Source organism: Podarcis muralis, chromosome 3, assembly GCF_964188315.1.
Source record: "Podarcis muralis chromosome 3, rPodMur119.hap1.1, whole genome shotgun sequence".
Classification (NCBI taxonomy): domain Eukaryota; kingdom Metazoa; phylum Chordata; class Lepidosauria; order Squamata; family Lacertidae; genus Podarcis; species Podarcis muralis.
This window is the reverse complement of record NC_135657.1, coordinates 99776000-99797766: the sequence shown is the minus strand read 5'-3', so window position 1 is coordinate 99797766 and position 21767 is coordinate 99776000. Positions and strand designations below refer to the sequence as shown.

The following is a 21767-nucleotide window of genomic DNA, read 5'->3' as shown; positions in this document are numbered from 1 at the left end:
CTTTCCCCTCCCCCCTTTTTTTCTTTGAAGCCTCTCTCACGTGGCTTAAGCTTCTCCTATGCGGTTGGGTGGCAGGCGGCGCGTGCGGTTCGTGAGGAGAATTTCTGACAGGGAGGCGGGGCCAGGAGACGCGCTGGTCCCGCCTCGTCCTCGGGCCTCAGTTGGCCGTTATGAGGCAACCTTCCCCGGTTTGTTCATTAGGAGCTCGTAAGCTTCTCAATACACTTTATGTGCCTGACAATAAAAACAAGTGCTCTGTGTGTATACTCACATACATATAAAGGTAAAGGGACCCCTGACCATTATATATATAGTGGCGTTTTCCCTCACAGGCGACCACGGCTTGAAAGCCTGCCTCAAACGCCCATTCGGCCACGAAGCGCGTCAGGCTGAGGTTGCCCACACGCACCAAACACCACCACCAAGAATGTCAGAAGCTATAATTCACCCCCTTCCAGAGCTACAGTTCCCAACATTTTAACACACCACAGTTCCCACGTTTCTGGGTCGGGGGGCAAGTCCTGGACTTTATATGCACATGGGCGCAGGCCGCTAGTCTCCGTCCTAGCGCGTAAGGTTGCTGTGAGTATATCCCGACCTCTTCGTAGAAATAGCAGGTTACATGTGTAGGTAGCTCTGCCTCTGAAACTCTCGTCCTGGTAAAAAGCAACCCCTGAATTTAATAAACAAGTGTATAGCAAATAAGAAGAACATATGTGCAGTCTTTGGGTTTCTGGGAGGTCTTTAAATGAAGGAGCTCTGGGTGTTTTTCCTGTTTGTCTTGTCCCCTTTTTTGGTAAGCAATGAAGGTCTCACCTTTTTGCTATTAATAAGATCGGGTTCAGATGAATTGACTTTCCCTGTGCGTTTATGAATCCCCGTGGTTTATTGCTGTCTGTGCTTTTTCAGTACTTCTGAGCTCTTTTCACACACGTACCGTGTATACATTTTCATACATTACCATGTGTGTTGTGTTACCTGTAACAAGGGGATAACAATCTGATGGTGAACATTTTATGTCATAAGATATTTGCTAGTCTTTAAGGGGCGGCAGGACTCTTGCTCTTGCGGCAAGAGACTTAACGCATTTCTCCTTGTTTAGAAATGATTAGAAATAATATCAAATCAATGTCAGAATGAAACCCCCTGTCATTTTTGTTTTGTGAAAAGGTGCAGCCTTATCCCAAGGACTCTTGGAGGCTTGTGGTGGAGCAAAGGGACGGTAGCGGAAGGAAGAACAATATTCCGAGCAAATATTGAATAAGCCACAATGAGGGAGAAGAGGTAAGACTTAGAATTACAGTTAGAGGAGAAAGGGCTAGTTTCTTCCCTTATATGTATCTCAAACTATATGGATGAACCACCACAGGTAATATACTGGATCATATTTTTAAAAGCAGCAATGCACTACGTATGGAAATGAGTAAGTCCCTCCTTCCAAATAACGAGTATAATAACTCCATGGCATGAATTAGACACATTTAATAATCTGCATATTTGTCTGTTGATACATCTCTCGTGTTTATAAAAATATATATATTTGCTGGCACAGATGCAGCATAACTTCTTGAAAATTCTGTTTTAACTATGTAAATATAATACAAGTAGAGAAAAAATACATATGCTAGCGAATGTCACATTGCACAATATATGTAAAGTCTCTCATAAATTATGGTAGTTCGTTCATAATCAGGCTGGTAGTGCACACCTTTGCGCCTCATCTTCAGTAATTGAAAACAAGCTGCCTTCATATCAAAAGTCCAAAAATAGAAGCTTTGGAAAAAATAATCTAAAGTTACTTCTTTTTAATTTCAAGATTAAATTCTTGAAATGAATTCTTGTTTTACAAGAATTCTTGTTTTACAGTATAATGCTACAGGTAGAAAGAAATTGGTTGATTGCTTTTAGCTGTTCCTACTTTGGCCACAGAACTCTGGAAATGTTCTTCCAAGGGCACAGACATTCTGTGGGAGCCTTCACAGCAACACAGAACTACAATTTCCAATGTTCTGGGGAGGGAAGCTATGTCACTGTAAGCTATGTCACTGTAAGCTATGTAAGCTATGAGGAAAGCTATGTCACTTTTGTAAGCATTACAAAATTCCCATCCCCCATCTGTTAGGACTTCACTATAAATCGTCTTAGACTTTGAGCCACTCTAAACTTAGTTTAGACTAAGAGCCAAACTAGATGCAATGTAAGAGAGATGATAATAGGATAGTCCATCTTTTTTCCTAATTAAAAGCAGTAAATCCCACCCTCGCCCCAGTTTGGACCATGGCCATGGTGCTAGGAAAAGGGTTTTACTTTTTAATCCTTCTCCACACATCATTTTCCTAATTTAAATCACTCAAAGCATTGATTTGTCTCATGTGGAAAAGCATACAAGTATCAAAGGAGATCTTCCATGTCACATTCAGTTTGGCTCATAGACAGAGTGGAAATATAGGCCAGTTCGTCTTACGTATGGGAGAAACTTGAAATGCTAGAATAACAACTGGAAGGGGATTCTCAGCAACAATTTATATTCTGACATATGAGTTTCATTGTATATGTAGACTGTATGAATGCGGTTGTCAGGAATAAGGAAAAGGTTTACAGAAACCATTATGCATTGTGTAAAAAAGTAATTAATTAATTAACACTGTACAGTCTAATATTTGCTTCATAATTCAGTTTCATGTAGGGAAAAGGTAGAACACATATATTTTGTTATGTCATGTATAATAAATGCACATGTGTCAATCTCACTGCATTTGTGGCAAAATAAACACATATGGACTGGATCTAGAGTTGCCTAGAACAGAACTAACAGGCCAGAGGGGGAGGTGATTTTTTTTGCCAGTTCTCCTTTTCCTCTGCAGCCCAAATTGCTACCTGTATGTCAGAAGGTCCCACAGTTTTTTAATGTTACCATTATATCCCACCTTTCCTCAAAGGTGCTCATGTTTCTTCTAGGTCAGAAACAGTGACTGGTTCAAGGGCAACCAGCTAGGTTCATGGCTAAGTGGATATTTGATCCCTGGTTTTCCTAGGTCCTAGTCCAGCGCTCTAGCCACTACACCACAGAGGGCACAGGAGGCTGCTGTGGGAAGGGGATATTGGTGAAATCTGCTTCCATTTCTTTCTGCCAATGGGCATTTCCTGTGAATTAGTTGTACTCACTGGAAGTTAGTAACCACACCATTGTGTTTTCTTCTTCTTTGCTTTGTTGTTTCTTGGAGTTCTTTAGTATAATCTAGGGAGAAGCTTTGCCACATGAAAAATTAAAACAGACCAAACCATTCTGCACCAGCATCTTGGCATTGTGTAGACTCCAAACTAATGCATGTTTTTCACACCCCCAGAATCCTTAGGGCAAGTTAGCCTACCAAACTTAGCCTTTCTTTAGCAAACATGAACTTCATTAATGCTAACTTTTCATGCACAGAATATATACCAAATCTGAATATGGCAATATTTACCCATTGTCGTGACATTACTTTTAGTTCAGTATTCTCCTTTTCAGTGCCAGGAATCTCAGTCTGTAGCCTCAGTGGATACAGACATGACATACTAGATCTGATCCAGTAGATTACTGTGAGGAGGACTAGCTACCATGGAACACAAGCCACATGAGTTTTAGTTTAAAATGCAGTCAAAAATCCTGCTGATCATTTTCTACTCATGCAGTTATTTATGTTGAAGAACATCTTTTTTTGGTTTGCCTTATTATGTCACACTGCTCGGTGGTTGCGAAGAAATGTTTCTTTTGAAGGAGTGACTTCCACAGGCTTCCAAACTATCACTCCCCTCCCTTATGATGATCTCTTGCTTTGCCTTAAATGTTAATGGTATAAAACCTTCACCATCTGCAGTAAGAACAATCCAAGAAGAACCTAGAGGAAAGGGAAAGCAAAGCATCAGCGTGTACATATGTATAATCATTATTATGTTGGTAATGCAATTGCCTACGTAAATGTTAGCATTCACCCTAAATTCATGCTGTGTTCATGTCTTTTTCATGGGTTCTTCTTCCTACAGTGTTGCAAAGCTTAATGGGTAACCATGTTGATGTAGGTTTTGAACCAAGATGGACAAACCATTTATCAGTAATTTTCTTTCCTTTTTGGTATTTTCATTTGGCTCCACTAGCTCTGGCATGGTAATGGGGAATGGGGCAGGAGAAGAAACAACTAAACCTCATAACTGGAAAATGTGTACACCAAGGGACTGGGGAAAACTGACAATGAAGCACCAGTTTATTATGTTTTTTATTTACCATGATTTCAACTCACATATCAAGACTTTTCTAGGATTAACTAAAAATTTTAACATTCAGGGATGATTTCCTAGTAAAAATATTGAACATGTATACTTTACCCTCTGTTCCACTAGCTTTGCATGGAGAATTGGTGTGTTTGTGCGGGGCAGATTGAACTCATAAGTCTGTTCAAAGGCTCCTTGTACACTTTCTCAAGTTAAACTCTCAGAAACCTCTTTGGCATGTGGAATTTTTTCTCATGCTGGAACATGCAAGTGAAGTCAAGTTGTGTTTAGAGAAACTTCTGCATGTGAAATCATAATTATGTACAGGTAATTCAAGAACAAACTTTGGCTGCCACCTGTGGTTTGTTTGGAGATAAACAAACAATGGGTGCTGCTTTGCAAGTAATGCTAGGACATTGCTGTTATTTTTGTACTCCTGGCTTTGCAAAGGGAGCACCTGAGTGGGCAAAAATTGAAGTGTTTGCACCAGCACATTGTCACGGTAATAAGGGCTCGTCTACACTTTGCTTGTCCCACTCCTAAAAAGCAAGGGCCAGAGAAGTTTTCTGCTTGTCCTGTGCTTTCTGTGCACGGCTTTCCATTTGCCTCACTGCTTTCCCTGAGAAAACCTGCTCTTTACCACTGAATCGGAGCAAATGTCAATCCATGGAAAACCCTATTGATGTTTGCTCTGATTCAGCTGTAGAGAGTGGGTTTCCCAGAGGAAAGTGGCAGGACAAGCAGAAGTGTGGGCGAGCCCTAAGACATTGTTTGTTTCAGACCATGGCTTACCATAACGTGCAAACCAAGCCAATTGATCTGCTTTATGCATGGGTCAAATCTATCCAATTCACAGTTCAAGTTAATTTCTGAATTTAAAACAAAGGAGCTAAGACATTTGTGTTTTAGAACTTCATTAGCTTTAATTTCTACCAAGAGCAGGTGGGTGGGTGTTTTTAATGTGCATGCCTATAATCAGAACAGCTACCTTTTATAGATGATGGTATCTTGTACCCAATAAGCTTTGGTGGGAAATAATAAACTGTGCACTCCAATTTGACCAATTAAAGCAAAACAAATGTGTTGTTTCCTTATAATACTGTATCTGAAAGTACAGAAAGTTCTTTTCATTAAATCTATTAATTAAACACCTACACATGTTGCTTTGCTGTTTCGTGTTGTCTGTCGCGTCATAAGAAGATTACCGTTACCAAGCATGAACTTTTAATCTTTTGCAGTTAATGCTTTCTTTCTAATTCTGGACAGACTTTTGATTCTATAAACTACCCTGTGCTTGGGTGTTTGTGTGTGTCATGTAAACCTACGCAATTACATCGCTAACCTTATATGTATAACATGGGGGGGGGGTTTACTTCCAAAATAGTTTATATAACACTTTGCATTGGGTACAGATAAATGTTATTATGCCTGCAATGCAATCAATTCACTTGAGAGTAAACCGTGTTTTTCGAAACTTACTAGAGAAAAACGAAGGCTGCAAACCTATATATCTTTTCCTGGGAGTAAGTCCTATTGAACTGAGTACAGCTGGCTTCTGAGTTGGTATGTACAGAATTATTTTAGCAGGGAGAAAACATTTAACAAATCTAGATTATAAATTGAAGTATACAGTATCTGGATAGGCGAGGATGTGACTGAAGGGTTAAAAAGCTTTAGTAATTTCTAAACATGCTTGGCCTAATAAGAATATAATATCAATAATTATTTTTTATTTCAGAGCATAACAAAAGAGTTAGATTTATTAGTTGTCCGAGTTGGACAACTGTGGCTTTTACCAGTTTTTGCCCAGTTTGGGGCAGTTCCACTCCTCCAGCAATCCTGCCACTCTCAACATTATTAAGAACAACCCTTCTCCTTCAGAGAGGCTTGTTATGGGGTACAGAAGGTAGCATGGAGGAGTATGGAATGGAAAACCTAAAGAAAGTTGAATGAAAGTTAATCTTAATATCTAAGCCAGGCATAGGCAAACTCAGCCCTCCAGATGTTTTGGGACTACAACTCCCATCATCCCTGACCACTGGTCCTGTTAGCTAGGGATGGTGGGAGTTGTAGTCCTAAAACATCTGGAGGGCCGAGTTTGCCTATGCCTGATCTAAGCCATAGTATATGAAAGTATGGGTGATTAAGTGCTCACATAACTCTTTAAAAAGGAGGAAAGAACAGTTTTCCTTAATGAATTAAAATTCTACATTCAAAACGATATGTTCAACTTCACATTGTGTTTTGTATGGGACTGGGGCAGTGTTTCCTAAAGATATATATTTTTTCTTAATTAAAGTTGGACTCTCACTTGCATTCAAAAAGCAAAGCTATGAAAACACTCAAAAGTTACCTAATCTTAAAAGTGTCTGCCCCTATGTTTCCCTTCAAGTTGTTGTTGTTATTTAGATTTCTATACTGCCCATTGAGGATCGCAGGGTGGTTTGTGATATAAAAACACGAAAATACATAACATGGTAACAAACAAAACAAAAAACCCACATACAGATTAAAAGGCCACATAGATTGTATAATTAGCTAAACGCCTGAGAGAGTGTTTTTGTCCAATGCTTATTACTATTGTAAGCATGATGCTTCGTGACTTCATTGGAGGTTGCCAAGAGCAACTACTCATTCCAAGACAGAAAGGGCAGGCTCCTCTGAGAGTGGGTAATTTTACTGTATCTCTTGAGTATACTAAATAAATAAATGATGTAGCAAAAACTAGTGATGTTAACCCCTTCCTATATGCCCTACCGTTTAGTTCCACTTTCTCCTCTTTCTGTCTTTTCTCGCTTGGGGGTTATCCATTGGCATAGCCAGGATTTATTTTAGGGGGGGGGGTGCAGGACTGAGTTATTTGCGACACAATTGGTCTGTCAATTATTCTTATTTATTTACTTGATTGGGGAGCAGCTGCCCCCTCCCTGCTGTGCTCATGGGTTTTCCACGCCTCCATCTGCCCCACCTCTTTTGCGATCTTTAGTGCTGATTTGGAACAAACAGCTATACATTTATCTGTGGATTGCCATTTGTTCCAATTTAATGCTAAACAGTGGGTTTTCTGGGGGAAAGTGGTGGTACAAAGGCAAAACTGCTTGGACCCGTGCTAGAAAGCATGGGGCAAGTAGAAAACTGCTCAGACCCATTCTAGGTATGGAACAAGCAAAAGCGTGGACAATTCCTGTGTCCTCAATGTATTGTGTATATATTTACAGTATATGATAAAGCTACTTGCAGACAACATTATAGGCTGAAAATGGTTGAGCTGCTGCTGAAGTTGTTAAATCATTGAATACATAGAGGCACGAACAAAGAAGCAGTGTATAAAGATCTTTCCTTTGCTGACTGCTCCCTACCTTCACAAGTAAATCAAAGGTGGGAGTTTGGAAGATTATGTTGGTGAGCTCCTTCTGTTTTCAGCGTAGATTAAACTAATCCAGAGCATAACAAATTGATACACCTGTTTTAAGTATCACTGAGTATATGGTGTCTGTATCTGATAGAGAAAGGCATTCAATTGCCAGCAAACCTGTTAGGGAATCTTTCCTATGAGTTTTGTTTTTCGAATTAATCCAGTAAGCAAAGGCAGCAACCAGCGTGCTTTGGTTGTGGGATTGCTGAACAATCATGCTAAATATTAAACTTCCCCATTTATGCTACATGACATTAGATCCAGGTGAGAATTAGTAGCTTGATTGGGTGCTCTGCTGCAAGAAGGGAAGCCTACTAATATGTAGCATATTTCTGGACATAGTCAACTGATATATGACTAAGGACAGACATTGAGACAAAACAAGAATGTCTCTATCAATGGTAGAAACAACATTCTGCTGAAAAAACATGAGGATTAAACTGACCATCTATTGTAGGTATAGGTCATGATACCTGTGAACCAACTGAGTAGGGCTTGGTCAGTGTCAGGCAAGTGTTGAGATGCACTCAGGAGAATAAGCTTGCCAGGAGAGGGAATAGAACTCAGTTAAACTTCCATCACATTGGAGGATGTACATGTAAACAATCCCTTAATAGCACAACTTGTGTTCCCCAAAAGTACTACCTATTATAATAAACACTTGCATTTTTTAAAAGAGAGAGAGAGAGTGGCTGGGGCAACCCAGTCTGATGGGTGGGGTATAAATAATAAAATTATTATTATTATAGTAATAGAGAACTTACCATGTTTCATTTCAACAATAGGCAGATCAAAAAGTCGTTGGACTAAATTCAGATGAACCTTGCCATCACACAGGAGAACAGTTCTTGTTTCTTCAGCTATAGCTCCGTTTGAAAAATGCTTCTTCAGGCACATAAACATATAGGGATAAACATCTTGTTAGAATACTGGTCACATTTACATTAATTATTGCTAATTAGCCCTATGAATCAGCAATTTTCATGAATTCTGCTTTCCATATTCTGCTTTCCATATTTTCACATGCCCCACATGGGTGGGGACAGCACAAAAACAACTTGTTTATAAGAGTATTTTTTTTTAAAAAATGAAAGGTTCAGGATTTCCCAAAGTATGGGGCTACAACCCTGCTAGGATCACTCAGATGTTGTTGTGAGTCTCTGAATGCTGCTGGCTCAGTCATCTCAGGCTAGAGATGGTGACTTCAAGAGCATGTGTGTAAATGTAGTGATGTTCTGGACCAGTAACGTGGAGGGTTTGAGACCCATTGGCTACCCCCACCTGGTTTAGCCAGACAAAGTAATTTCTGCGGTGTTGCCACTGTTGCATACTGACAACTTCCAGGAGCCACAGGTGAGAGCTGAGTGCATGCTACTCCAGAAGTAGCATGACCTATTCCCCACCAGAAGTACTTCCCCTTCCCTAACACCCCACACATTCCTGCTTGGAAATAAAGAGACTGGTTTTGTTATTAAATCTCCCCCCCCCCCCTTTACTCATTTGGCTTCAGCATTAAATACACAAGGTAGTCCCCAGTCAACATGCTCTGATTCTCAGTAAAAGTGCTGAGGATCACACTGTTTGGAGTTCACCCCATTACTTCCTAACCAATCCAGGGCTCATCCTATTCCCTCACCACTAAGTAATTGGTATTTGTTTGCAACACTTCTCAATTTAGCACCAACCGTAAATCACATCAACATCCTATTTAGTCCTCCAGATATTAAACAAGAAATAAAATGCAGTGTCACAGGCATTTCAACGGGAAAATAATCAGGAGCATCAAAGTGATATAGATCTCATTCTGCTGTGCTTCTGCAGTGTTTCCATCCTGATACTGAAAACTTACACCAACATTCCATTTCAGCAGACTCACAGCTGCATCTTCCGTTTCTGCTTTTAGTAATCTGTTCCTCATCTTAATTAACCTTCAGTACAAATAAATGTCTCCTAATCTCCTTTAGTGCACAGATGCTGGTTTCTACTCAGGTTCACTTGCTCTGTCAGCGTCTCAGATAGTTTTGCTGCATCAATGGGCACCTACGCACCATGCAAAATCCTATAAGCACCCTCCTCTTATGTGCATTTTCTTTCAGTTAAAGGCCATTTTTATATTTGTGTTTTCTCGCAAACAGCAGGAAAATGTGGTAAAGCTGTGTCTGGTTTATACTACTTCATAAGCAGGTAGGGTCTCGCATGGTTGAATGCTCCTTTGTACAATAAATATTGTGTACACAGGGAAGGAACCTGAGATCAAAAGCCTATCCTTCACTGCATGCTAGTTTTTCATGTGGGAATACGCCATTATGTTGTTACCCTTACCAACAGCTTCACCACCTCATCAGAAGCTCGCTTTATGCTTCTGCAAACAGAATCCAAATCTTTTCTAGTAGTTCAGACTGAAACCTTAACCACATACTATACATTCTGAATAGAAATATTGTAAAGGAAAGGGGAGATAGGCACCATGAATGGTTGAAGATTTTACTTTCTGTGAGAGGATGTGACAGGTAATAACCACTACCTTGGCACAGATTCTCATTTTTTCTTACGTGACAGACTGTGCATTTATAGAGGAGGAAAAACCCATTATGCTTGGGCTTTCTTAACACGTAAAATGTTGTATAAGTTATCAAAAGCAACTGATTAAAAGAGGTTGGTTGTATTTGCAAATAGGGTGCCTGAATTTTGATTTTCCTCTTCTGTTCCCTGTCCCTTTCCCCTAGAGTTGCCATGTTTCAAAAACCAGGACACCCTGAAAGTTGTTGAGTGGTGGTTTTATTTTTAGGAAGACCCCAATTTTTTCAAAAAATTTTTTAGGAAAGCCCACATGATTTTTCAATTGATTGGCCTAAGATCCAAGACAAAGGTCCACCTTTCGGAAATTCCCCTGGACGTCAATGCCGCCTTTGAAATCCCGCTAATGTCTGGGGAAATCCGGACGTATGGCAACTCTACTTTCCACTTGTGTGTTAGCTTTCCCCCCTCCCCCAAGCCTGCAGGTAGGGACTGTCTTGTTTTTGTTGTATGTAAGCTGCTCTGGGAGACTTTGGACAAAGAGCACAAATGCTCTAAAGAAATAAATAATCTTTGTTGGTGCAAATGCTATTGCCAGCAGGATCATGTATGACTGCCCCAATAGCATCAGAAGCACAAGCCATCAAGAATGAGCCATCAAAGGATATCTTGCTATACCATCAGTACAATCACCCAGAGTCACTATTAGATTTCAGTAATACTGTGTTTTCTTACTTATGATAGTACACTTTTTTCTTATTTATTTCATAAAATTTATACACTGTTTGAGTGTAAAAAACCTCAAAGCAGTTTACAAAAAGAATAAAACAATAAAATTATCAGTAAACACAGTTAGAAGCAACTATTTAAAACATTCAAAGAAATTCAGATAAGCGACAACTGAAAACAGATAAAAATACAAATCAACATATCTGAGTAGGCTCGTTTAAACAAAAATGTTCTTAGCAGTGACCAAAAAGCGTACAGTGATGGCATCTCCTGATGTCAACATGGATGGAAATTCCAAAGTGTCAGTGCTGCAACACTAAAAGGTTGATCTTACAAATGTGGAATGGGCATTATGTGTGGCACCTTAAATTTCTCCTCCTCATTTCATTTTTATATCAACATAACCTCTTGAATAACAAGAGTAAAAGTAACCATTTGCCAAAAAAGTATGTCATTTCTATCATATCCTATGCAATTTTATCATTATTTTTATTAAAATGTTTTTATACCACTTTTCTTTCAAAAGAAAATATCACGGTGGTGTACGATATCAATATGAAACAATTCAACCAAACCACATTAAACAAATTGCAATGTACAGATACAGCAGACAAGACTATAACTGATCAGAAAATGCTTGGCAAATAAATATAATTGGAGTCGTAGCATGGGGGGCGGGCAGCAGGGGCTGTTGGCCCAGGCAGAACTGGGCTGCAGAAGTCCCGAAGGTGCCATGAGACTGGGAGGGAGGTGGTTCTCTTTTCTGGTCCGGTAATGCGCAGTGTGTGCAGCATGCACAGCCCCTGGGTGGCAGGATGGGTTGCGCGTGGAGAGCAGGCAGCTGGTCAGGCCTTCCTCTGATGGGGTGGAGCACCCTCTTGCTTTCCGCCCCTTTCAGTGCCTTGGCACGGCTCGCAACACTTTTCTTGCACTATGACTGGTGCCACCACCATGTGTGTCAGGTCTCAGCTGCACTGTGCGGCCCCCTCAGCACCCTCCTGCCCCCCCTGTCAAATCTACCCACTGTAACATTCTTTAAAGATCTCTCCTGCTTCTCTCTACTTGTTTAGCTTCAAAGACAAGACTCTCTCTCATTTGCAAAAGTTAGCAAGCTACTAACACCATACACATAAATCACAGTAATGAGGCTCTTTACCACACAGAACACTATTATCCCCTGAAGAGAGTCTAGTTGAATGATTAATCAGGTTACCAGCTAGAGAGGAAGGAACTTTTATAGAACATCATAGAATTAGTAACCAGGACTTTCATCCAAATAAGAAGTCTGTGCTTCTAATTTTGAAATACACAGTACTGTTTTTCATTCAGAATTTCTATTTGTGGGTGCACAGCCTCATCAGAACGTTATTAGAACGCGCCCTTTCTTCACCCCGTCCTCTTGGGCTTTAATACCTCCAAGCATTAATCCCCTGTTTTGACTACTGCATTTCCACTTCTTAACAGGCTTTTTAAATCTTGCTTTCAAAACTGTCTGACTAGTCTATCACACTATAAAGCTGAGCCATATCGCCCTCATCTTTCATCAGTTTTCACGACTCCTTTTATGTTTTCAATCTAGTTCAAAATTGCCTTCCCGATTATAAGAATGGTTTGTGGATTTATTAAAGATGACCTCTGTGATGATTCACCTGCTCCTTGGCTCAGTTTATTGACTTCTCCAGACTCTCCTTCCTCTCTGTCCTCTACTCTCTCACTGTTTATCACAAGTTTGCCTCTTATCTTTCTCAACTTTATTGTGTACATTTAACACGCTTCCCTAAATTTACCTTCCTATTCTGTTTCATTTACTGTTGGTGGAGCAAATTATCACTTTGCCAGCAAAAAGAGGATTCGATGCTGTACATTAAATGTCTTCAGCTCCTCGGTGTCTCTTAAATAGGACATTGTAATAGCTGTTTATACCAAATATCTTCTGCCTTACCAACTTAGAGACATGCATTATTACAATAACTTCTCTCAGTTGCTCATGGCACACACACTTATTAATAATAATAATAATAATAAATTTTATTTATATCCCGCCCTCCCCAGCCGAAGCCGGGCTCAGGGCGGCTAACAACACTAAAACAGTACAACATTATAAACATTATTGCCAACTCTGTCAACTTTGCCCAAACCACAACTGTTTTTTCTTCTTCTAAATTAATTCATCACACACACTGATTTTTGTTTATTTCCCTAACGAAAGCCTTGCACTCTACAAGACACAGCAAAGCATGAAATGAGGGTACACCAGCAAGGGTGGCTAAGCACCCCTCTGCTATAGATCACCCCATCCTATGGCTGGGTACCATTATAAGGAAGAAGCAGTAATCAGGCTAATGTGTAGTCTGAATTGTGTGCTTGCACTTGTTGCTTGGACCTCTGTGCTTATTGTTGTGTTTAGCATGTGTTGTTTGCACCAGTGCTTCTCAAGCTATTTGAGATTGTGGACCAGCAATTCCCCCCACCCCACCCCAATGTACCAGGGATCAGTACCTTATTTGGTCCCTGAAACATCCCACCCAGCCTGTGGTGTATTCACTAGCGGCCAATAGCCTGCAGACTGGTGCCACAGACCACTACTTTGAGTAGCACTGGTTTGCACTACATTTTGTGTCCAGTTCTGATTCCCCACATCTTTTGGGAATGGCCACAGCTTTGCAACAGAGCACATGCTTTGCATGCAAAAAGTCTCAGATCCAGTACTGGAACAGGTTGCTTCACTTCTGATTCCCTTCCCTGGTTCTTTAGTATCATCTTATATTATACATGTCTGTAATTTACTTTTCCTTAAGTAAGTAAAGGATTTTATTTGAATTTTCAAAATAGTGCCAAACCACTATGCACCTCTGATGATTCAGGGATCACATAATAAGCTGTGTATTAACTTCTCACCTTCCATATGCAAAATTTCTTACTTTTACAGTGGTACCTCGGGTTAAATACTTAATTCGTTCCGGAGGTCCGTTCTTAACCTGAAACTGTTCTTAACCTGAAGCACCACTTTAGCTAATGGGGCCTCCTGCTGCTGCTGCACCGTCATAGCACGATTTCTGTTCTCATCCTGAAGCAAAGTTCTTAACCCGAGGTACTATTTCTGGGTTAGCGGAGTCTGTAACCTGAAGCATATGTAACCTGAAGCGTATGTAACCTGAGGTACCATTGTATATATTAATATATTCTAGTTGAAAAACACTGAGCTACATAGCCCAAATCTGACTCTATCTAAGGTTGCTTCCTATGTTTCAGGCTTAGATACAAGGTGTGGGAGAGGACTATACTTCCATGTTAACTGAACTGTACAATGAGAATAAAGATTTATATAGTGATTACACACATAGCTTCAACAACCCTTAACATTGCAGGAACAAGGCAGGCCAGCCTATTTATCCTAGGATTGCAGATTGGGGAGGAGGCTGCTAAGTAGGAAACAAATTTTCACAAAATAATTAGCTATTTTCATTCAGATGCTTTGGTTAAAAGAATATGTTTGTAGAAATATTGCTTTATTTCTAAAGTAGACTGCAAAATGTTGTGAGCCTGTCCTGCAGGACAAATGGCATCTCCCCCCCCCCCCTTTCTGTATTGTAACTGGGAAAACAGAAAATGTGTGTGTGTTTGTGTGCGCTCCTTAAAGAGTCCCAATCTGATTCAGGGGCCCTTGTGACTGCTATTAGAAGATCACAATTACAGATTTCCCAAATAATATAAAGGTGCACTTTAAATTAAGTGAAAAAAATTGGACAGCAAGTGGGCAAGTTATGTTTTTTAATGCTCCCCTGCAGTAAACAAGCACAATCGTCATCATTATTCTGCACAATATGTAAAACGACTCTTGAATGTTACATTGGGAGGCGAAGTAATGGTACAGAAGATATGCCGTATATGTTTCACATTCGCACCACTGCTTGTGTATGCAGGTCTACCCTAAGGGGTCAGCATGGTCAGAAGCAGTGCTATTTTTCTAGAAAAAGAGGTGCCTTGTTCTCTTATAATGGCAATGTCGCCCACCTGAGAGGTGTCAGAACTGAGTTCTGGTGCGTTCCGGCTTGGAAAAAAAAAATCTGGTCAGAAGAACCGATTGCTTAATGGTGTGACCCTGACAACTCATGCTTCTGACACTAGTCACTCACCTGGGCCTTTGGGCTGGCCATTGCAGTGTGGTTAACATGGGGCAGGATTGGAGCCAAGCACTACCACCCCACCCACCTGCAAAGCATGTCCAAGGGTCCATCAAGGAGTGAGATGAGTGGGTTAACAGGGTCAAGGTAGTCAGCAGTGGGCAACAGGGGTTTGCTGCATCAATGGGCACCTACGCAGCCCTTCCACAGCAACCCATCTTAGAAGCTTACACTACGTGGTAGTGGGCTCACTGAAGTCTAATGTCACATGGGAACATGCTAGTCCATTTGGACTAACAGCATGCTTCCATTATATATATAGTGCTTTTAAGGGCCAAACTTGAAGGGATGTTAACTGCATGAAGGCAATTAACATATGCAACCACTGCAAAGCAGGCTTGGGACCATTAGAGGAAGAGAGCAGGAATTTTACTTTCTCTCCCACAATATTGCTTCCCACAAAATTGCTGAACTGTGTCAGGCAGAATCAAGATTCTTGGCTGCTATTTACATACAAAAAAGTACATGTCTGTTGCATTCATGGCTCACCATGAATGAGCATTCTCATACTTTGCAAGTCTTCATCAAAAAGCATTATTATCTGTACTGTAGGCTTCTGTATTTTAGATTGGAGAAAAAACTTATTGCAGTTCCCTTCATTTCATTTCAGCCATTGCTTCAGCCCTCCTCCTTGACTATCAGGCACACTCCACAATTTATTTTGTTCACATCCAACCCATTCAGGAATCCCTACTAACTTGTACAGCTGTGTCAGAGAGGGGGGGGGGGTTCTTGTACAGCCATGACTCCTAGAGCTCCCCAAGGCCTCTCCTTTTTTACCATCAGCAAAGCATTAATTTGTATTAGACTACATCTATGTATTCATTTATTTATTTTTAAGTTACTTGAGCCAAAAGACAACCCACAACTCAGTGTGGGGAAAGCACGTTAGAGATTACTGACATGACAATCTTCATCAAAGAGCCATCGGTGCAGACCAGCCCGATGTATCTAGGTTCCTACTTATACCTATCCCAGGTGCAAGGTCCATAGCTGTCAACTTTTTCCTTTTTTAAAGGGAAATTCCCTTATTCCGAATAGGATTCCTCACAAGCAAGAAAAGGGAAAAGTTGACAGCTATGGCAAGGTCAGGGGTGCCAACTTAAATAAAATATTGTGGGGGCCCAGGTAAGCCCCACTCTGCATAATCAATCACATGATGCAGTGCACACACACACACCATTTGAATGGGAATGCCCATCAACTTTGTGGGGGTTTGGCCCCCTCAAAAAAGTTTTGTGGTTTTTTGGCTCCTATGTGCAAGGCTGAGCCTGGTCACTGGGAAACGGAAGCATAGGTGTGGGGGGGAGCCGGGGGGCATGGCCCCAGCTGCATATTTTTGAGGGGGTGCAATAAGGCACCCCCATGACAGGTACATAGCCCTACTCTTTGAGTAGCTTCTGCTTTAAAAGCAGCTGTGCTTAAAGGCTGGCAAAGTGACTTTATCCAGGCCTGAAAAATGCACCCCTGGAGTGGTTGTGTGGGTGGAGTGGGGTGGAATGGAAGAGGAGGAAGAGGAAGGCAACAACAGTAGTTGAAAAGTCAACCATGAGTTGGAAGGATTAATGGCAGCGAAAGCAGCAGCAGCAGCTCCCAGAGCAAATATCTCATTTACACTCTGGATGGACTGGTTTAGATAAAATTAACTCACAGCAAAACAAAAAGCGTAAAATAATTCCACTGCTATACCTCTAATCTAAAAGCAGCCCCCAAATCCTCAACACACCACAATTTTCTGCCTGGGTCATCGGAATAAGAGAGTACAGAGTCAAGCTTCATATCATAGGATTTTTTTTTAAAAAAAACTATTGCTTCATAATAATAAAATTTGTTAGGAAAAAATCAATAGCAATTCTACAGAAGTTTCTTAGAAAAGAGTGGAAGGAGGAAGACAGATATGTGCCTTGCTACTACACTATATTTTATATATTAATGGAAGGTACTCTGAATTATTAAAGAAATACAAATAATGGTTTTTATGCTCCAGCTTGCTTAATGCAGCACATCTAAATTATTGACTAATTTTTGTTGCCATTAGTGTTGTACCACAAAACACTACAACATTGACTAGCAATCAAATTAATAAAATAGTGACAATTATTTCATGAAAAAGCAAGGGAGGAGAAAAGAATTGCTGTTGAGGAAACAGGAACCTTAATCCATGGATTTTGATTTTCTTAAATTGCTTCATTATGTAATCAAATATTAATATCCCATATTTCCTGAATGCTTTTATGCTGTGAGACCCATGATCCTTTGAAGCTTATATATTCTTATCTACAGGGGTTGGTCTGATACAGTGGCGTAGCGTGGGGGGTGCAGGGGGGGCCGGCCGCACCGGGCGCAACATCTGGGATTAGGGCAAATCCACAGGTGAGGGGGCGCAAATCTACGGGTTAGGGGGCGCAAATTACTTGCCTTGCCCCGGGTGCTGACAACCCACGCTACGCCACTGGTCTGATATCTTCTCTCTCTAAAAAGATTCAGAGCATTTCAAAAGCCACATATAGAGCTGCCAGCAATCTCTTGTAGTAAAAAAATATGCCTTAAGATTTGGAAACAGATGACTTAGAACAAATGGACATATATAATACATCAATGACAATTAAGCTGAACAGTAAAGGAAGCACAGGTCTGGATTTTCCTGTGCAGAATATCAGACATAACCATTGCTCCTAATAACTATCATTTCACCATTTAAATCAAGCACAGCATGAAGCTCATGTGAAACTTACTAATTAAGCAAAATCCTGTAATGAAGTTTCTAAGAACAAACTACTTTGGAGAATGGTATATCAATTACCTGGTAGGTGATGTGAACAAAAGGTGGTTCTTGAGAAGATGGGTAAGCTACAGATAGTCTCTTTCCATTTTTTGTGAAATCTACAAGTTCCATAAGTCTCAACTGTAAGTCATTGAAGCTGCCACACAATTTTTCCAAATTCCTGGATATTTGACTGGCTCCTTTTTCATTAGCCAAGCTGCTGTTTTTAGGAGAATTCAAAGTTTCCTGCATCACTTTAGAAGAAACTGATCTGTTGGAAAACCTGGTAGGCGTTCCAAAACCAAATAGGGCTACTGACCTATTAATTGGTTCTGCATCCAAAGTTTCAAGTGCAATGGATGGGTCACCTAAGACTCTTTTCTCATCAAAATCGCTCACACTAGATGATGAACTTTGCTCATAACTAGGACTCTTCACTTCTTCCAGCATTCGTCTCCTGCCACTAGGTGACTGAATAATCGTTCTGCCTGGGATTAAGAGCTCCCGCCCTACAATGTGATCCTCTGCAGCAAGATTCTCAAAATACTTTCTTTTCCCAGGAATGTTCACAGAGGACTCAAAACTGAATGGCAGGCTGTGGGCGGTATCAGATTTTGCTGATGGCTCTTCCTCAAATATTAATTCTTTGATCATCAGTCGGATGATATATCTATCAGAATTAGATGATGGGATAAGTGAGGGGTCAGTGAACTTCTGCTTCCCTATCAGAACTAGTAAGAGTTTCTCTGTCAAAAAGGACAGACCCTTGGGTCGTTCGCTTTTCTCTAGTTGGATTTGCTGAATGTTGGGCATGCAGGATGAGGTGACAGAGTAGACCAAAACAATGTTACAAGTGTTGGAAGCTATTGCCACAATCTGAGCTCTAAGGTCAAAAGCAATTATATCAGGGACCAAAATTCCTGGAATGCTGACTTTCCTGGTTGTGGTTACCTTTCCTTCAAAAGTCACTAAGATCAAGTGTGACGAATCTTGGCCGGTTCCTGAAGGGTAATCCTTCCTTCTCAAAGGAATGAGAGGACTGGGATCAGATCTCCGGTGATTTGAAAGGATGTGGGTTAAATCAACTGGGCCCGAGGAAGATGAAGCTACTGAATCAACGGCTACTGATTTGTCTGAATCTATAGACTTTCTTCGCAGATCCATAGAGTATTCCTCATCCCCAAGCACCAGTGTAGACTGCGAAGTTAAAGAACCCGTTTCCGTTCCTACAGGCAATTCAAATGTGATGCCTGCATTTAAGCCACAAATCTTATCAAGGGGGAGTTCGGTAGCCACAGCAATTTGAAAATCCAACGTGGCTTCAATAGCACAAATGTAGCTTCCAACGTCAAATATTGGGCAAAAGGAGCAAGCGTTTAATGTTTTCTGGGCATCGTCCCATATATAGGAGTGAAGAGCGCTGCCTATAGCAACAACTAAGCGATGACCATCCTTAGTCCAGCAAGCACAGTGGATGAGACCACTGCTTTTGATATCTGCTTTAATCCTGGAGTTGTCTGAACGAACTGCATATAAAACAGAAGCATCCCTTTTGGTAAGCACAGACAAAACGTCCCTCTTTGGGTGCCACACACATCCCTGAGGAAGCAACTGGAAAGGCTCGCCAATTTCACAGGTCTGAGAAACCAGGAGCTTATTCTTTTCCGAGGCAACGTGGCTCAGTTGCCAAACGCTGACATGCTTCTTATGCTGAACAGCTAGCAGAGCTGGCGTGTCAGCCGAGTAACATGGGCTCCAGTAAAGTCCATGGACGTGTTCAAACTGACCAATAACAGTTGAGTCGCCAAACCGCAGTTCTTTGTTGTGAAAGTGCAGGGCAGTCAGTGCCACCTGCTTGCCATCTGTCCACGCAATCCCATGCGCAGGGTGTATGGCCTGGTGCAAAGCATTAAGGCCTGTTCTCAGCAGCTTCGCTTTCCCCAGTTCCATTATTCAGCCCTCCTCGCTAGTGTGGTTGGCTCCAAAGTTGATTTTCCACAGGATTCATCAGAACAGCTTGACAAAGCAAATGCTCCTTGACCGAAGACCGATTTCCCTATGGCAATGCCCTTTCTTTCAAGCGTCTTCTGCGATGTAGCTCTGCTGATGTATAGATCTACATCAAAGCTGCTCTAACCATACTCTTTTCTGGGGAGGCGCTCTCTCTGTGTGTGTCTCTCACAGACACATGTGACATCTAATAAGGTTTAGCTAATTACTGTTCTCTGAGATGACATGTTCTTGGAAGCCTATTTTTAACTCTTTAAGGGCTGGGCCTGTGTTTTAAAATAGCAGTTTAATACCTTCAGTGAATAACGGTCTCTTCACTGAATGGAGGAAAGCTCTTACGCACTAGCAAGCAATGCAGCTGCAGCAAAAAATAATCACCTGACACTTTTTCTTTCACAGCCCCTGAAGGGAACACTAAGAATATTTAATCACATTCTTGAAGTATAAGGAAAGAAGGGTAGTACTCAGTTTTGCCAGTGCAGTGGTACCTCGGGTTAAGTACTTAATTTGTTCCAGAGGTCCGTTCTTAACCTGAAACTGTTCTTAACCTGAAGCACCACTTTAGCTAATGGGGCCTCCTGCTGCCGCCGTGCCGCCAGAGCACGATTTCTGTTCTCATCCTGAAGCAAAGTCTTAACCTGAAGCACTATTTCTGGGTTAGCGGAGCCTGTAACCTGAAGCGTATGTAACCTGAGGTACCACTGTAGTTCCAAACAAGTAATTGGAGTGACAGGAAACAAAAGCAAGAGCAACAGAAACAAGGTGCTGGTTTCTGTGAGTGGCAGACCAATTGATTCCAGACTTTTCTTCTTCTGTATTTACTCTTTTCTCACTTTATTCTGTAATCCAAACTGAAGGGTCATAAAAAGAGAAAACCTGGGCCTCAAGTCATACTATCTTGAAGCACTGATGGTAATTAAAGATGCTTATGGGCTACCTGTGATTACTTTCTGGTGAAGGAAATGTGCTCTGCACATGCTTAGGAGCACTGTTATCTTTATTAGTTTTATTTCACGCATTTGAGTGCTGAATCCCAGCATTTAGAAGGAATACGAGAAATAAATGTTCACAATACTGTATGATTAAAAGATGCAAGGCTTTGCAATGAATTTCTTTCTTGCTATGAATAAGATATTGCAGAAGCCAACTCAAAGCAGTGCAGTTCATCTCTTGTCCATGTTTTACATTACTCCCTTGTCTCAACTGCCTCCCATCTTGCTGACCTTATTTAGAATAACAGATTCATAGAGCTGAAAGTAACCACCCACTAACTGACACAAAAGGCACCCAGTGCAGCAGTTAGGCTGTTCTTTCCCACAAGAGAGCAGAAGGAATTCCAAATGAAATGCACTTCATCCAAGATCCCATTATGGCTTGTACATCAATTCTGTATCTTTGGCTGGAGTAGTACATCAATTCACAAAAGTAAAAGCAGCCACCAGATGGCGCCTCTGACAGTTTCACAGGCACAATTAAAGCAGCCCAATATTTCACAGAAATGTAGAGAAGTACTTCAACCCTCCTCCTCCTTTTACCTGAAATCTTTATTTCTTGGTTTTTTTTTAATGTATTCACAAAAATATTGTGAACATAATTTAAATTCAAATATACAGTATCATGTGGGTAAAATCATGCATAGGTGAAATATAGCAACAATGCATAACAACAACAACAACAACAACAACAACAACAACAACATAAGCCCAATACACAAAACCTCGATGCATTGGGCTGCTTGTCAGTAAATCATGTATCAGACTGCAGCCGTGACTTGTAAATTAAGCTAGACGCTTTCCTTTTTATTAAGGACTATTACAGTGATTTCCACAGCTTGGCCTTGATCTCTTTGTGAAGTTACAAAAAGAACTTGAAAACAAACACATTTTGTTCAGGCCCCCCG

General features: G+C 40.9%; 2 protein-coding genes across 6 annotated transcripts in view; one reads left to right on the top strand and one right to left on the bottom strand.

Moving 5' to 3' along the window:
* Positions 1 to 111: 111 nt before the first annotated feature.
* Positions 112 to 21767, top strand: part of FKBP1B (FKBP prolyl isomerase 1B) — a 61484-nt gene continuing 39828 nt past the window's right edge. For 3 of the 5 annotated variants that reach the window (XM_028722370.2, XM_028722369.2, XM_028722368.2), the window contains exons 1-2: positions 182 to 283; positions 1171 to 1284. The gene's annotated coding sequence lies outside the window, so the exon portion shown is untranslated. Of the gene's footprint in view, positions 284 to 415; positions 583 to 1170; positions 1285 to 21767 lie in introns of those variants that run through there. The other 2 variants (XM_077926401.1, XM_077926402.1) reach the window with 2 other exon arrangements.
* Positions 3055 to 19925, bottom strand: WDCP (WD repeat and coiled coil containing). Its single transcript, XM_028722361.2, has 3 exons — positions 17897 to 19925; positions 8428 to 8548; positions 3055 to 3878 (listed from the first exon to the last, which is right to left on the bottom strand). Exons 1-3 carry the CDS (start codon positions 19805 to 19807, stop codon positions 3712 to 3714), a joined length of 2199 nt encoding a protein of 732 aa, XP_028578194.2. The 5' UTR covers positions 19808 to 19925; the 3' UTR covers positions 3055 to 3711.

Bases quoted from the DNA above. Each gene is read 5' to 3' on its own strand.
- WDCP (XM_028722361.2), bottom strand. From the start codon at position 19,807: ATGGAACTGGGGAAAGCGAAGCTGCTGAGAACAGGCCTTAATGCTTTG. The intron at 8,549-17,896 runs GTAATTGATATA...ATGTGCCTGAAG, and splicing joins TTGTTCACATCACCTACCAG to AAGCATTTTTCAAACGGAGC. The intron at 3,879-8,427 runs GTAAGTTCTCTA...CCTTTCCTCTAG, and splicing joins TATTGTTGAAATGAAACATG to GTTCTTCTTGGATTGTTCTT.